Below are 18,456 nucleotides of genomic sequence, written 5' to 3' on the forward strand. Positions count from 1 at the left end.
CAGAGACCGGCTGACTCCTTGTGCGTACAAAAACCTCACTGGATTAAAACTAATGTCCAAAGTAATGTATGGAAATGTAAACTATTTCCTAACACACTACAGCGAAAGATATGAGTAGCTGGCATTTGTTTGGGTGAAAATAATAAGACTTTTGCACAGTATACAGTGAAAAATATATAAAATTATAGTTTTTTTTTCCACATGGAGTGAGAGATTGATAGAGAACAGGCAGGAGTGTGCTGTTGTAAACTGGTTTCTGTAGATTGGGGTGGGCCTTGTTCCCATGCTCAGGCAACAGATGACATCATGTGAATCATGTGAGTCAGCAGGGTTAGTCCTAAATTGCTCGCTGATATCTTCCCATCAAATTGAATTTAATATGCTGTATAAAGTGACAGACAGCATGTACACATCAAAAAGGTGGTGCATGAGAAAGATTATCTTCATTTAAATTATTATAACAATTAACAGACACAACATGAGGATACAAACCAGAAGTTGTTAATATCTCCAGAAGTCTCCTTTAGTGTAAAGTGTCCTTTATTGGACTGGCGCGACTGGTAAAATGTGTCGATTCAGTATGTGTGTTTGTGATGTATAAACTACTGTCACATTTTGCTAACAAAGCAGAATCGTTACCTGTCAGACGGGTCGAAGCTGAAGCGTTTCTCCAGGTCAAAACAGGTTATTTTTCTTTTCAGGCATGCCACACCTCCTGTGAAATGTCCCATGAAGTGTGATAAGGTTTTTTCTTTTTTGTAAAAGCAAATTGAAGAGGGGGGAAAGCAATTTAAAAAAATGAAAAACAGACTGATAATAAATGTATGTGTGCATGCCTCTCTCTCTCTCTAAATGTCTTCACGTTGGTGAAAATGTACTGAGGTGTCAGTTTCGGTTCCCATGACTGACAACTGTGGGTCATTAGGAGATTTCACCTCACTTCTAGTCTTGTTGAAGCCTGTTCATCTATGTCACATACACAATTACTCTTAAATTATGAAATTATATAGCTATATATTGGTCTGCTGAGCCCAGGACATCCGACAACAATCCCAGATCCCCCCCTCGATCCAAGAAAAAGAAGGAGCTGCACATTTGACGACTTTAAAACAGAGCCACACCTGTTAGTCTAACAGACACTTTTATTTGCAGCCCTAACAAACAAATATCAGTCTGCTGGTCAACAATAGCTGTATTTGGATAAGCTCAGACTGAGGGCTAAACGTGAACAAACATTCCCCTTTCCCAACAAGAACCGCTCAATGGAAACAGATATTTCATTATAGTCATTTGGTTAAATATAGACAACTCTGCCATCTGCCAATGTACCTAAAAATCTCGCTCCTTGCTGAGCTTCTCCAATCATTCATCTTTTTTTTTTTACTCTATAAACAAAGCGTAGGCCTATTGGTTTTATTTTTTACTAGTGATTAGCCAACATTTAAAAATTTTCCATAAAAACGCCTATCGAGTTATTTGTCATTGCGCAATTAATGAAAAATTCCCACGAACAGAATGATTCTCTTCTATTTCAGATGCATGTTTTTAACGTGCAGGTACCGGCCACGCCTTCTTTCTCCTTGTCAGCCAATCACCGTGTCCGAATCAAAGCCGCTGCGTGTGGATTAGCTGGCTCGTCTCCTCCTCCAGGTAACGAGAGCTCACCTTTGCTTGCTCACAATAACAGTCACCTTGAGACTTGCCAGAATTAACACAATTTACCGCTTGATCCTGAATGTTTGGCTGCTAACCTTTGTGCGGAACAGACGGAGGATGCTGTAATGAGAGTCGGATGCGAGAAGTTGTTTGACCTGTAGTCCGAGTTTTCTTTCAGCCGTTCCCTGCGACTCACCTGCCGCATCTTCACCGACCTGAAAGTCCAGTTTCACTGTGGAAGCCCCGCACTGCACATGGCTCAGGAGGAGAAGTAAGTCGCCAAATGTAAACATTTGCTAATGCTGTAAGAAATTGCTAACGTAATTAAATTATATAGCAACAAGTTTTTAGACTGGGGAATTTCATGACGTGTTGTATTTTCATACGTGACGTCACGTTATCGTGACAGGTTGTTGTGTGTTTGAAAAAATGCGAAGTAAATTTGTCAAAGCTTGCTTTGATCAAGTGGTTCTTTTATTACATTAGCCGGTAAGCTAAAATGAAAAAGGGAAAAGGGTAGAGTTCCACCAATAGAACCCTGAGGAACACCCTCTAATTTGTGTTATTATTATTATTATTATTATTATTATTATTATTATGTGATATAACAGATACAGATTACTCTAACTGCAAAGTATGTATTGTGAAAGGTGCTATACAAACAAATGTGAACTGAATTATTATTATTATTAATATGTTTAATTAAATGAATATTAGTTTTAAGAACAAGTGTGACAGAGTGATGGCTTTTCTTTTCCTTTTCCTCTTCTGTTTCTGTTTGTTTGCTGTAGAACAACTATAACGGTGGGCCCGGGCAGGTGGCTTATATTAGCTAACATCCTTGTACAGCCCCTCCCATGCAACCCTTCCTCACTGTAGTATCAATATCCACCAGGATATAGTCCATTGTCCCACAGGAAAAAAAGCAGTTGTGTGGAAAATGTAAAAGGATAGTTCTGGGAATTTCAGTTGTATGCTCCAGCCCTTTGTAAAATTAATGAACCCTAAGGTATAGAGTGAGTTGGTATTATTGGGATCAATCCTGTTGTCTATGCTTCAGATTGTTTGATGTATGTATATATCTTCAGTCTTGTGTGTATATATCATCATACTCGCACCTAGACATTTTTATGTGCCCTCTTATTAAAATAGCATGTCTGTATTTTACAGTAAGCGTCTGGTGGTGGTGGTCCCTAATGAGATGTCCATTCCATCCCGGCGTACCTTCACGAGTGAAGATGAGGCATGGAAATCTTACTTGGAGAATCCACTGACCGCTGCCACCAAGGCCATGATGAGCATTAATGGAGATGAGGATAGTGTGGCTGCCCTGGGAATCCTTTATGATTACTATAAGGTCAGAGGTCATCTGTTACACTCTACAGTTAAGAAGGAAATGAATGTGCCGGTTAAGGGTGTACATATTTGAAGGCATTGTGTCATGAAGTGATAATACCCATCTCTTTTCCCTTTAGGTTCCTAAAGAGAAGAGGCTCTTACCAGTACCCAGACTTCCAGAAGATCATGAAAAGAGGTCAGTCAATCACACAATTTGTTAAAGCTTGCTTTGATCGAGTGGTTCTTTTATCACCTTACCTAAAAGTAGCCTAAAAGTAAAAATGAAGAGGCCCACGTATAGAACCCTGATGGACTCCCATTTATAAAATAAATGTGAATTGAATTATTATTAACATAACAATTTGAGTGAACGATTGATCCTTGTTATCCAGCATGATTTGGGTTTTGATCGTAGCAAGTAAATAATGTACTTGCATTTTGTTTATAGAATCTTAAATATTTCTTTATTTTAGGTCTTTAATTTAATTCTTAATTTTAAAAAGTCCATGTTCCGACTGGAATAAATTGAAATAACCCCTTTGATTTCCGACCTCTTTCTTTCAGTCGGATCGGTCAAGATGGTTTTGAGTCCACTGATAATCGCATTCATGTCCTGAAGTCACGTCCAGTCAACCTGTCCTTGAATACGGACCTGCACAGTGCAGAAAGTAAACAAGACCTGTTCGATACCATGCCGGTTGAGGAGGGTGTTGTGGCCACTGTGAAGGCTGAGGTTTATCCTCAGTCATTCTCCAGCCACCAGCAGCAGCAGCAGGGGCTTCCGTATCAGCGCATGCTCTACCATTCTTTACAGGTCTCAGCGAGCACCAGCCACGACGGATACGCGAAGGATGAACAGTGTAGTACACCAGACAGTAGCACCTATGAGGACTCCTACCCTGAAGAGACTGTGGTGAGCTTTCTGCCAGTTAATGACGATCACTGGAAATGGTTGCCACAGGCCATTGCACATCTCAGTGATAATATGTAATGCAGTTTAGAACAATCTGTTTCTTCGGTACGTTCACACGTCTGTCATATACTGTTTTTCAGAAGTACAGAGCGCCCACCACTGTAGGGGCTGAACATTTCGGCCAGGCACATCCAGGGGTGTAAGTACAGCACCCCTTAATCTTTATTTACACTACCATTCATATATTAAACGTCTGTTTTCTTATGCTCAACAAGGATGCTTTTATTGAATTAAAGTACAGTAAAAACAGTAATATTGTGAAATATTAAATATTTTAATATTAAAATGTACTCAGGTGATGCAAAGCTGAATTTTTGGCAGTATTACTCCAGTCTTCAGTGTCACATGATCCATTAGATTTGGTGATCATGAAGCATTTCGTATTATTGTCAATGTTAAAAATAGTTGTGCTTTTTTGATGATTTGCAATAAAGAACAATTATTTGCAATAAAATGATGCAACAACACAACATTGTAACATATGTAAAAGTCTATACTGTCTCTTTTGATCAATTCAATGCAAATTTGATCACTTTTATTGCTGTAAAATGGATTAAACTTGATTACTCGCATCTAACATAAAAGTTTGGTTACATAATATATGTGTGTATTAAACACACATATATTATGTAAACACAAACTTTTATATTAGATGCGATTAATCACGATTAATTTATTTGACAGCGATAAAAAACAATTATTGAATCCATTTAAATTCTAAACTCAAATTACTTCTCTGTAAAAGTACATTTGAATGACGGTAATATGGATCTCTGTATTAGAGCGAGCAAATTCTGAGCCATGTCTCCGTATTTTATTATTTCATTAAATAGCAGTGGTCCTAATATTCAAAATCAGGAACTTTTCCTCTGTAGACTCTTTTATTGTTGATTTTTCTAGTAAAACTGATTGAAGAGAGGGATCCATCATTTAGACAACACTGATTATTATTGATGAATGATTATATATTAAATATTTATATGTTGAAGCCAATATATTGGCTAATATTTTATATATATATATATATATATATCTACATGAAGCTAATTACAAAAAGTGCCCACCTATAATGAAACAACAGCAGAAATCTTTCTTTTCCCTAATTATTTAACAAATATAAGCCTACTATGTACGTACAAAAAAGATGCAAGTGTGTGATGGAAAATGGAAGGTTTGATGAATTATTGACATACAAATATTGACTTTTATTCTAATCAGTCCCATACCATAAGTGATAATATTAAAAAAGTTGCATTAGCATCTCTTTTCTTAATGAAGAATGTGAACCATATAGCATATGAACTTGTGCCAAATCTTTTTTGCATGCAGACTTGCTTACAAATAATAGACAAACATATCTTTTTTTTCCCCAAAAAACATTCTATTCACACAAAAGTGTTCCCATCCTCTCCTATAGAGACATGTTCCAGTACAATATAGAAGCGAGTCGTTCGGCCCGTGAGAAGGCAGGCGAGGGACCCATGATCTACCTGAACAAAGGCCAGTTCTACGGCATCACTCTCAGTGAGACCGGGGCCAACAAGGGCCTCCGTCACCCCATCAGTAAAGTGCGGGTGAGTTCTGCCAAGCACTTTCAACCCTGCAGCGTATTTGATATGAAGGACCAGAAACATTGTAATGCCACTCTTGTCTCTCTCAGAGTGTAGTGATGGTGGTGTTTGGACAGGACAAATGTCGAGATGAGCAGCTCAAACACTGGAACTACTGGCACAGCCGTCAGCACACGGCCAAACAGAGAGTCCTTGACATAGGTGAGATTCTGCCTGATGTAGATCTTTTACTTGTGTCTTAAAGTGCCCCTTATGCTATTTTAAAGTTTTTCTAATTTTGTTTTGGAGGACAGTGTTTACAACAGGGGTGTTGAATCCTGCTCCTGGAAGGCCACTGTCCTGCATAGTTCAGCTCCAACCCCTATTAGACACACCTGAATCAGCTAATGAGGATCTCACTAGGCAAACTAGAAACGTCCAGATAGGAGGGTTGAGGGTAAGATGGAGCAAAACTCTGCAGGACAGTGGCCCTCAGGACTGAGTTGGGACACCCCTGGTTTGCATGCATCCAAGATCAAAAAACACATACTTTCTCATACTGCAGCATCAGCTCTTTGCTCAGTGTCTACGATCTGGAGAGAAAACGCAAAAGTGGCGTTGCGTCATCACTTTTTATTCTGCGTTTAGATGAGCGTTATGGGTGGGAAATCCGCGTGCGGTGACGCAAAAGTGTGTTAAATGTGATGTAGTATGCACTCCAGGTAGCTAGGTGGCGATGTAAATCACCGCCACACAACAACACCAAGTCCGTGCGCCTGCGTACAACCTTCACTGTCTAGCAGACTTTTGCATTTTTACCCTTTACACGGGAACGCGGCAGTGGAGCGTTTTTAAGATTTCCACTCTGGAGGGTGGTTTCACTTTTTTTGTGTGTTTTTAAGCTCCAAAAACGCCATCACGAGTAAACGTAAGGCACATCCGATAAAATATTTTTGTTTTCACCCGCAAGCGGCCTCGTGTAAACAGGGGCCTAAAATGGTTCGTTTAAGGATTCAGTCTCTCTAAACTCCTCCTTTCTGAGAGCCTGCTTTGCTCTGATTGGCCAGATGGCCCAGTCTTGTGATTGGTTTTACCGTATCAATTCCAGTCCAGTATATACTGTATGTCCAGTACAAATATATAAACATTCTTAAATCAAGATACAATTACTTGAGGCAAAAATTACTGAAGATGATGAAATTTAGCAAAATTATGTTACTTTATGCTTTAAACATAACAAAGTCACTATATTTTTAACAATTTGGAAAACAAGACTTCATACCTTAACCCTAAAACCGTATTCTGGACAAATGTGGGCAAAATAGTTTTGATTTATTTTCAAAAAAATACTTCCCTTGATCTGAGCGGTTCAAGACTTGGCGACTTTTCCTTAGTTTGCCTCCTGAACACAATTTTTTTTACTGAATTCTTCAATGTTAAGTGGGTGAAAAAAAAAACTCCTTAATCTTGTATTTGGGTCAAAAATGGGCCATAGAAATGAATGGAAAAACTGTAATTTAGAGCATTCTAAAATAAGCCAAAATAAGACACCAGGTGACAGCAAAGTCACTTCATCTTTAGGTTTTAGCTCTAAGAACTTATTGGAATGATATGTTAATGTAGTTAAAAAAAGAAATAAATTAAAACATAAAATAAGCATAATTTACATAGAAAATATGTTACTTTTTGAAGTAAATAAATTCAAAAATACCCCCAAAATAAAAAAAAAACACCATAAATGTATAGACAAAACTTTATCGAAGACAGTGATATAACATTTATAATAAATAAAAACCGGGATCACACCTGAGTCCTCTGTGCCCACATTTGTCCACAATTACAGGATTAAGGGCTATAAGTGAATACGGTTTGAGGGCTACAGGGATAGCAGACAGTTGACTGTAGCCATTGACTTCAATATTACTATTTTTTCCTACTATGGAATCAAAATATCTTAATTTGTGTTCAGTAGTAGAAAGAAATTCATACAGGTTTGGAACAACATGAGGATGAGTAAATTTAAGTTAAAGTTTAATTGTAAGTAATTTTGCTTCTCAACTTGATTTAAGGATGTTCAGATATTTTTACTGAAACAAGACTGAGGAAGAAAATATTATTTTGCAGTGTGTAAAATTCCCAATTGTGATGACTGGATTTCACATGCAGTGATTGGCAGAACAATGGTAAACATGACCATACCTTAAGAATGACAATATACGCAGTGTTTCGGGGTGTGTCTCTGTATGTGTGACTCTACGTGTCTATCTATTCTTCTCTCTCTTTTATTCTCTGCGTCTGTATCACTGGGAGACCAGATAACTGGAGTCCCCTCCTTTTGTTCATCTTTTTTTCTTCCCAGTTCTACATTCACTTTATTTAAGGTGTATCCTAAAAAAGGGTCTGCAACTTTAGCACAACGCTTAGGGCAAAGTATTCCATCATAACACCCAGTTGGGAAGCGTACGGACAATGGGGGGTCAGGTTAAAGGAAGTTTTTTTTTTTTTTTTTTTTGGACACCTGAGGGGCACTGTGATGGTCCTCTCCGTGGCAGCTGGCAACCTGACGTGGTTTGGGAATGATTTTGGAAGAAAGAAACCCGATCTGCTGATCCTGATGTTGTCCTGATTTGAATAACAGTATCCAGGGATTTTTCATAGCGCCTGAGGCTGAAGATCAGGATTTGAATAGGAGCGTTAACCGTTTAGGAGGGGGAAGTCGAATCCTCAGACAAACGGGAGCTTGGGAAAGGGTCCTGCTTCTTTGTAAAAAGAAGGCTTGAGTAACATCTGCCATATATTTAAGCGGAGTTATATTTACACAGCAGGCAGGGACCGTGTTATAGTCATGAAGCGTGTAACAGAACGCCCGCGTCTGAGGTCAATTTTTTTTTCTTTTGAATCTTTAAATGACTCTGAATTTAACCTGAAGTGTTCAAATTTGTTTGGAGCTTTGCATATTATATTCAAAACATGAAAATGCTTTCCCACATTTATCTGGTCTTCATGTTGTTTGAAAATACAGTGGGGTGAAAAAAGTTAGCATTTTGCAGTTAATATTTTCACCATAACTATTCGAGTGACAAGTTGAACTTGATAATTGGCATGAATTTGAGAATGTCTTTTATATAGGATTTGGTATTGTCCACCGAACAGCACTCAAGCTGGTCAAACCTGATGATCGTGTTCTCCAGCGTGATTTGAGCTTGTACTTCAATGAGCTGGACTTTTGCACAAAGGAGTTCAAATGGTCACGACTTTGGTTAGAGACTTAATGTTGTAGAATAAAATTTGTTAATATTATGATGTAAAACAATATGAATTATTTCTTATTCATTTACATCATGTAATTTCTTGAATTCAAATAAAATGAGTACAATAAATTCAGTGTTTTTACATTTGAATTATCTAAATATAATTGGATAAATCTGTTTTATGCTAAGTAAGCAATAATTTGCCTCGAGTACCTTATTGCTTTTATAAAACGGATACCACACAGTAAAAATATTAAAGTTAAAAAAATGTCTATTAGTGCAACTTTCATGAAGTAAAATCACTAAAAGCCTTCCTTCCGCTAGAAAAAAAATAGTCCCTGAGCGACCGTGAACAACAACAACGTTCCAATGTGTAATATGCATGAAAGCTGAAATAAAAACAACGTGAACTGCAGTGTTGGCAGTGATGAATAGGACCATTGGGTGAAGCGGTCATAGCCGTGTTTTATCATGAATAAAGAACATTTACCAATCAGAATCAAGGATTAGAACTAACCGTTTTATAAAAATAATTAATAATGTTGAATATTAAGTGTCCCCCATATATAGTGTTGAACCCCACTATACACTGTTAAAGGAGTAGTTATGTCTTTCTTTCTTCAGTCAAAAAGAAATTAAGGTTTATGATGAAAACATTTCAGGATTTTCTCCTTATAATGGACTTCAATTGGGAACCAAATGGTTCAAGGTCCAAATGAGAGTTTCAGTGCAGCTTCAAAGTGCTTTAAACGACGCCAGGTGATGAATCTAGCGAAACGATCGCTCATTTCAAAAATAAATACAATTTTACGTTTTATAAGCACAAATGCTCGCCTTGCTCTGTTCTGTGATGCCTGTTCGTGACTCTCCTGTTCAAACTCATTCATCAAAATGAACAAATCTTTTTTCGGGTCAACTCATTCATTTCATTCGTTGAATGAACCAATTGACTCGAAAAAAGATTTGAATCACGAACGCGCATCACAGAACAGAGCAAAGCGAACATTTATGCTTAAAACTTTTTTAACTATTCATTTTTGAAATGGCCGATCGTTTCGCTAGATAAGACCCGTATCCATCGCCTGGTGTCATTTAAAGCCCTTTGAAGCTGGAATGAACCTTTAATTTGGACCTTGACCCGTTTGGACCCCATTGAAGTCCATTATATGGAGAAATTCCTGGAATGTTTTCATCAAAAACCTTAATTTCTTTTCGACTGAAGAAAGAAAAACATGGACGTCTTGGATGACATGGGGGTGAGTAAATTATCAGCAAAAGTTTTTTTTTTAAAGTGAACTACTCCTTTAATGTCTTAAAGAAATTATATTAAAGAAAGTGAAATGATCAAAATATAACTAATATTATCTTTTCACTACTCCTCTTTCACCCTTCAGCTGACTATAAAGAGAGCTTTAACACCATTGGCAACATTGAGGAAATCGCATACAATGCTGTGTCCTTTACCTGGGATGTCAATGAAGAGGCAAAGGTGAGTCTTCTCAGTTTTTACCTGGATGTTAAGTTTGCTATGTGTGGGTCAAGCTGAAGTTGTTTGCTACCAGCCGCTCAGCCTTCTCCTCTTCTTCCCTGCAGTGTCATATTCCCTGTCAGGAGGTTTTTTCCTGTGCTTAACAGGCTTCCTTAAGTGCACTCTTAAGGGTGGAGGTCCACCCAGTGCTCATGGTCAATATTTGTCTTTTAAAATTGGCCTTTTGAAGTATCTAATTGTAATAGCCAATGGAAGACTTAAAGGGTTAGTTCACCCAAAAATGAAAATTAAGTCATTAATTACTCACCCCCATGCTGTACCAACCCCGTAAGACCTTCGTTCATCTTCGGAACACAAATAAAGATATTTTTGCTTGAATCTGAGAGCTCGATCACTCCTCCATAGACTTCCTAAGGGACTGGCTCTTGACGGCCCATAAAGTCATTAAAGAAAAGGTTTAAATATTCCATGTGCCTACAGCGGCTCAATTATAAGTTTATCAAGCGACGAGACTACTTTTTATGCGAAAAAAAAACATAAATAACGACTTTATTCGACTATTCCATTACTTCCTTATGGGCGCATGCGCGAGAACTGAGACGAGGACGTTCTTCTTCGACTACTTCTTGTTACCGGCTGCTCACCGCTTAGGAGTTTTACCGCCCCCTACCGTATAAGATGATGATCCATATATAAGGCGCTCCGGATTGTAAGGCGCACAGCACTGTCGTATTTGAGAAGATTAAAGGCTTTTAAGTGCGCCTTATAGTGAGGAAAATACGCTAATTGAAACGCATATGTACAGCGCGTGTCTTCCTCTGCTTGTAAACAGAAAGTTTTGCGCTTCCAGCTATATCAGCACATCATCTTATACGATAGGGGGCGTCAAGTGCCAGTCCCTTAGGAAGTCTATGGAGGACTGATCCAGCTCTCAAATTTAATCAAAAATATCTTCATTTGTGTTCTGAAGATGAACGAAGGTCTTACGGGGTTGGTACAGCATGGGGGTGAGTAAATAATGACTTAATTTTCATTTTTGGGTGAACTAACCCTTTAATAAAAGTCTTTGGAAAAGTGGTTTGGCAAAAAATATAAATTTGTATATGCTTTAAGTAGTTTTAAGAGCCAACTGATGGTGATTTGATAGTGTAGATGGTTGTTAAGAGTTCAGTGATATTTCCTCGCATGCACCCACACGCACATTTACACAGAAAGGCCGAGCCCACACTACTAGGGAGATTTGTCCGTGTAAACGTTTGCTAACGGATTCCCGTCAGAATTGATCACGTGGCCCTGAGAAAGCAAGTGGTTCTCATAACATTGAACAGCAAGCTCCTCTATGAAACAACAGCTACAGGCACAGACATGAAAGAACGGGAGACCGTCAGTGGGAAACTATTTTCACCTCGGGCTGAAAGATTCGCAAGCTTTCATCTTTCAACAGTCGTTTTTCCAGTGTCTCTTGATGTATTGGCATAAAACAGGTTACAGTTGGGAATATTTCAAATCAGTTTGGTTTTGCTTACTATTTTAATAAACCACTGACTGCCACACAATGAATGAGTGCTATGTTTTGTTTAGAGTCGCAATTTAGAGATTTTATTTGAAGATTTAACATTCAATGGAGAAAATGTATTATTCCATTATAAAGGTTTTTTAGAATAAAGGTTTTTTTTTTAGATTAAAGATGGACTAGTGCTAAAAAGATTGACATTTTTCTAAAGTCTGGGTCTGGGAAGCAATCCCAAAATAGCTTTTTAATCAGTACGAGTCTATTAATCAGACAGTCTGTAAAGTGTGAAGTTGAGGTGTGTCATTTCACCAGTCACCACCTCTATACATGTTTCCCAGAACCTATGTCTGCCATTGGTCAAACCGATAGTGCCGCCCCCTACCAATGATTGGTGCTAGTTCTGGACCGTTGCAGCACATCTTTAAAGCTTTTACAAGTACGAAAGATGCCATGTTAAAGGGATAGTTCACTTTGAAATACATTTTTGATATGTTTTAGCTTACCTCAAGGGCATCCAAGATGTAGGTGTCTTTGTTTCCACATATTTTTAGGTCAAACCATTCTTGTTTCAGTCATATAATGGAGGTCTATGGTCACCACCTCAAAGAGCATGCACAGAGAAGTCCAAATTAAACATGATTTAATGACTCTTAAACGTAAGTACACATTGATGGCCTAAGACACGAAACGAGCGGTTTGTGTGAGAAAACAAACAGTATTTTGGATGCCCTTGAGGTAAGCTAAAACATACACAAAATTAATATCAAAGTGAACTATCCCTTCATGTTAAAAATGCATTTTTTGGCATTCCATTGCACTGCCTTTTAAATGTTTTTTTATTATTTATTTTTAATATGTGCACACAAAAATGAGGAAAAACACATACAGAAGCATGTTTTCTAGTCTTGAAATGCAAAAACAGGTTCCATATGAACGGCCCCTTATTCCACCGTTTTCTATTTTTGAAAAGGAAAAGCGCAAACATTCCCCTTAAGGTTGAGCAGCTTGGTGTGGAAGAACTTCCCCCTGGCTCTCCTCTCATAAGATAATGAGACATGATTGCCTGACCATACTTGACATTTTCCGAGCTCAGAGATGCATGTTTTGTCAAGCTGATTTTTGCATGTATCTCATCATCTTCTTCAGGTTTTCATTACGGTGAACTGCCTGAGCACGGATTTCTCCTCACAGAAGGGAGTCAAAGGTCTTCCGCTTATGATCCAGATTGACACCTACAGTTATAATAACAGGAGCAACAGACCCATCCACAGAGCCTGCTCGCAGATAAAGGTCTTCTGTGACAAGGTTGGTGCGGCATCAGTGTGACTGCATTTGAGTCACAGACCTCAATCAAAAGTACCTACAGTTACAGTGCTAATTTCCTGTGTTTGTCATTGCCATTTCCTGTAGTGGCTGTAACCACTACACACTACATGTTAGTCAAGTAGGTTTCATTTGTATTTGTACATTTTTTTTCAATCTTTGTCTACTGGAATGATGAGGAATTATCACTTTATGTTTCCAAATGCTTTTATTTACACAATTAACATGTACTACATTCTCATTTAGGATTCATGAATTAATATACTTTTCATGGATTTGTTCATTTTGGTTAATTTAATTTATAAATATACTTTTGTACATTGTAATATCATGGTAGTATTTTAGTGGTATTACCTCACTTAATTTGAATTAGTCTGAGTAGAAATGTACATAACCCAAGATTTAAAAATGCTCTAAATTCACGTTAACTATTATGTAATCTTATTGTATACGCAGTCTTGACTCTTGATATATTCCCAACCAATCCTAAACTAACCACTTCAGTTAATAGTAAATAGCGGTGTCTTCACTTGTGAAATTTTCCGGGTATTATTCTTATAACTATATTTGTGTATATACTCATAACAGTAAACTCACTGCAAATTTCCTTTCAGGATCATCTTTGGGTGGTAGAAAGGAAAAAATACAATGAACAAAGAGCCTTATGTTATGCAGAGTTTTGTAATAAAATGTTACTCTGCAAAATGTAAGGGCCTTTGTTTACTTTATTTTTCCTTTCTAGCAGCCAAAGATGATGACACACACACATCTGACTGACAGATAAACCACACACTCATGTTAATTTTGTGGTTATTTCCGCAAACAGTTTGCTTCGCACATTCAGTTTAAAAGCAACACAAGTAAAAGAGGGCAAACTTCACTAATCTGTGAGCATTCATTTTACAATAGACTTCGTCTATTGCTTGGGCCATGCAATAGATGCGTGTTCTTGAATGAGTGGGATTTCTAGCATATTTACTTCAACTGCTCAGGTCATGTCAATGGTATGAACCATTTTAGGGGTGGACAAAATTACAATTTAAAATCAGAATATAAGCATAGCTCACTTACGTAATTGAAACTTTTGAGATCGTTTATTTATTATTTGAGATAGTTTATTTACTAGCATATTTACTTCAACCGCTCAGGTCACAATGGTTTGACCCATTTCAGGGGTGGACAAAATTACAATTTAAAATCCGAATATAAGCATAGCTCACTTACGTAATCGAAATTTTTGAGATACTGATTCAACACACTATTATTAAGCACCATTGAGTGGCAATGTGCGTTTAACCCTTTAACGCAATGATGGGTAGACATGTTAGTTTAAAAAGTACCGTGTAAAAAGCCAGCTCACCCCTGTTGCTCGGATGGCCCTCAACAACAGTATGATCGCACAAACTCATCTCTTCTGTACAGGGAGCTGAGCGAAAAATTCGGGATGAGGAGAAAAAGCAGCTCCGGAAGAAGGTCAAAGGTCAGACTGTCGGCCAGGGTCATGATGGTGAGGGTCGCGTCAATCAACCAAACATTCATTTATACAATGTGGTGCCATAATCCTTAGATGCTGTATCTGTGAATCATACATTTTGCTCTGATAATGGATAAAATGCACCTTAGTCATATCAGCTCTCGGTATGACTGTAAATGTACGACTGTAAACTTGCTGATTTTGACTTGAGTCACTGGTTTTCATTCACCCTGTTAGGTAAGAGAGGAAGTTTCGCCACTTTATCTCAAAAGAGGCCAGATATTACACTTTTCAAAACTTTGTCGGACCTGGAGTCCCAGCCTGTCCTCTTCATCCCCGATGTCCATTTGAACAACCTCCAGAGAGCCGGTCAGGTATGATCAATGCAGGTCTTAAAGTGACACCAACGTTGTTTCAGTACTGAATTTTGGGGGATTGATGTGGAATAATTAGAAGTAATTATTAAAGATCATAGTGACTTATTTAGAGAATATTTTGAAAGCACTGTTATTATGTCTCTATAATGTTTTCTCTTTGTTTATAGGTGTTCAGTTTTGGTGTTGAAGAAATGGAGAGTGATGGGTCAGTGTCATTACCGTGAATGTCCTCGTTTAATCTAATTGTATTGGTATTTGGTATTTAGGGATGCAAGATGGCTTTACCACATGGTAGTTTTTAGTGGTATTGCATCACTTAATTTGAATACTAAAATAGTTAGTATGAGTAGAAATGTACATAACCCAAGATTTAACCCTAAAACCATATTCTGGACAAATGTGGGCAAAATAGTTTTGATTTGTTTTTAAAAAATAATTCCCTTGATCTGAGCGGTTCAAGACTTGGTTACTTTTCCTAAGTTTGCCTCCTGAACACACACAATTTTTTTTGACTCAATTCTACAATGTTAAGTGGGTGAAAAAAAACCTACTTAATCTTGTATTTGGGTCAAAAATGGGCACCCATAGAAATGAATGGGGAAAACTGTAATTTAGAGAATTCTAAAATAAGCCAAAATAAGACACCAAGTGACAGCAAAGTCACTTCATTTTTAGGTTTTAGCTCTAAGAACTTATTGGAATGATATGTTAATTTAGTTAAAAAAAGAAATAAATTAAAACATAAAATAAGCATAATTTACATAGAAAATGTGTTACTTTTTGAAGTAAATAAATTCAAAATTACCCCCAAAATTAAAAAAAACACCATAAATGGATAGACAAAACTTTGTCGAAGACAGTGATATAACATTTATAATAAATAAAAATTAGGATCACACCTAATAGCAATGTAAAATGTAATCTTTAGCAACTCTCTGAATGAGTGTCTGTTTTCTAATGCTGTGATGCCTAAGTTTGCTTAATCCCTGATTTTAGTTGAACTGTTTTATTTTTAATCTGTTTATGCAAAATATTTTAGAATTATTAGCCAGTTATTCGTTTTTGTTCATCACCTTTTAATCTCATTTTATGATGCATCACCACTATTTGTGTTATTAAGCTCGGCAAACATCAGACCAGTAGAATCAATCCAGTTTGTTTCAAATATATCTTCATTTATTTCTTGCGGTAATAATTGTGACATTGAAATGTTTCATCACAGAAGTATAAGAATTATAGATTTATCTGATCTCCCATGCAGGCCGACCATGAAAAGATCGTTCCCTCATCGGTCAGAGGATGATGTTTCTCCGCCCGTCAAATACAGCAGAGAGGACAAGAGAGGTATGTGAGATGTACATGTCAAGGCAACAGAATATGTCCCATTCTTAATGCTTTTTGATATCCATTTATATATATATATACCTGCACATTATGTTTCTGCAGTCCTACTGTACGTAAGGAGAGAATCTGATGAGGTTTTTGATGCACTGATGCTGAGGTCTCCAACACTGAAAAGTTTACTTGAGGCAGTAAGTACAGTGTCACGCAGCACATGGGATTTACACTTAGTTTCTTAAAGGGATAGTTCACCAAAAAAAGGACTCAGCCTCATGTCATTCCAAACCTGTAGGACTTTTATTCATCTTCAGGAACACAAATAAACACACTGTGTAACACACAAGAATGAAGCTCGTTGGTTTTTGCAGAAGCTCTTACAGAAGCTTTACCACAACTTATGTGTGCATTGATAAATGTTTATATGTGAATAAAATCTGTTTATCATATAAAGTGACCTTGTCTCTTTATAAAAATTTTGGCTAATCTGCTCAATTCACGTGGGATTAGTTTTATGATCTCTTTTTGAAGCTTCAAAGTGGTAGTTGCGTAGACGGTCAGTGGAGGAAGAGAAAGCTCTTGGATTTCATCAATAAGACCTTCATTTGTTTTCCAAAGATGAACAAACGGGTTTGGAACGACATGGCCCTTTAAGAGGAAGAAGTAATTGGGTATTACACTGCATTTGGTAACGGGTCCGATTACTTTTCCATTGAATACAACAGAGTTGGAAATAAGCCATTCACTGAGGTTTTTTTTTGTTTAAGCTGCTGATTTTAAAGTCTTTTTCTCCCCCAAGATATCAGGCAAATATTCTCTTCCTGTGGAGAAGATGACGAAAATCTATAAGAAAAGCAAGAAAGGGTGAGTAAATATTTACCTGTACAAAATCCATTCTCTCAACTTTTATCAGTGCTAAAAAGCAAAAATATATGTTTTTGTATTGTTTTGTCCACTTTCATTCAACCACTAGTATCCTGGTCAACATGGACGACAACATTATTCAGCACTACTGCAACGAGGACACGTTTATCCTGGCCATTGACAATCAGGCCGACTGTTTCCGGGTCACTCTCACTGAAATTTAAGTGTTAGTGCCGCAGTAACCTGGTTCTACTGAGAGAACCTGATTGGGACCCTGAAGCAGCAGCACACAATTCAATCTGTGCATCAGCGCTCCTATTGGGTTCTTATGACATCTGTATTAGAAGATGAAAACGCCTTCGGAAGTCATTGACTTGGGAATGCACTTCAGTGGACCTGCTGGTACAGATTAAATTGTTTAAATAAACATGATGGAACTGTGGAACTATGATTATCATCATATGTCTGAACAGCACATAAAAATGCTCTTCCAAAGCACTATAATATGCCAGTCAAGTTAAATGGATTTTTTTTCTCTTTGTGCTGTCTCCCCCTTGTGGCCAACAGTGTGCAGCCGCCAAAAAAAGTACTAGATTTTATCTATACTTCGGTGATATTTTAACATTAAAGAGATCTTTACCATTCAAGAAAGACATATGTGTTTTTAAATTATATCCACAACAATGTCATGAATACACTACTCTTCAGCTTATGTGTTATATATATAGCTGACCCATATTCCTGATTGTGTTATATGTTGTTTTTGTTTTTAAACATACCTTGTACATATTTTTTTATGGCTGTATTTTATCTGTTGAATAAATAAGTCCAGAGCATCTTCACTGTTGTATATACACGTGTATTAATTTGGTAAACTGTTGACTGACCAATTGAAATTTAGGATCTTGTGGGCATTGAAAGTGGTTGTTATAGCTGTTAATTGAGGGACAGAAAGCTCTCAGATTTCATTTTAAAAAAAAATCTTTGTGTTCTGGGGATGAACGAAAGTCTTACGGTTTTGGATTGAGGGTGATTAATGACTTTTCAGAATTTTCTTTTTTTGGGGTTAACTAACCCTTTAAAATGTAAAGTATTATTAAAAATATCAACCATGTTTTTGTTATAAATTTGCATGAAATATGTAGGCTACGTGTCCTTGCTTTTACTATTAGTTAGGCCTAATTGTTTGTTTTGGTATAGTCTGTGCTTGTTCAGGAAAAAGAAGAGAGCTGAATTTAAAACCACTTATCATATCACACACACTCTTTGTCTGTTATTTGCTTCGCAGGCTTTAGGTGTGTAATTATGCA

The 18,456-nt window shown here is 37.2% G+C and overlaps 1 protein-coding gene across 1 annotated transcript; it reads left to right on the forward strand.

Annotated features, from left to right (window-relative positions):
• The first annotated feature begins 1,639 nt into the window (after window positions 1-1,639).
• Window positions 1,640-17,988, forward strand: grhl2a (grainyhead-like transcription factor 2a). The gene is made up of 16 exons (XM_039685275.2): window positions 1,640-1,927; window positions 2,827-3,013; window positions 3,132-3,190; window positions 3,559-3,907; window positions 4,048-4,106; window positions 5,385-5,541; window positions 5,628-5,739; window positions 10,163-10,257; window positions 12,917-13,075; window positions 14,516-14,600; window positions 14,805-14,941; window positions 15,112-15,149; window positions 16,206-16,288; window positions 16,391-16,476; window positions 17,082-17,146; window positions 17,256-17,988. Exons 1-16 carry the CDS (start codon window positions 1,911-1,913, stop codon window positions 17,368-17,370), a joined length of 1,803 nt encoding a protein of 600 aa, XP_039541209.2. The 5' UTR covers window positions 1,640-1,910; the 3' UTR covers window positions 17,371-17,988.
• The last annotated feature ends 468 nt before the right edge of the window (window positions 17,989-18,456 follow it).

Source organism: Pimephales promelas, chromosome 12 (assembly GCF_988280905.1).
Source record: "Pimephales promelas chromosome 12, fPimPro1.hap1.1, whole genome shotgun sequence".
In the NCBI taxonomy this organism is placed as follows: domain Eukaryota; kingdom Metazoa; phylum Chordata; class Actinopteri; order Cypriniformes; family Leuciscidae; genus Pimephales; species Pimephales promelas.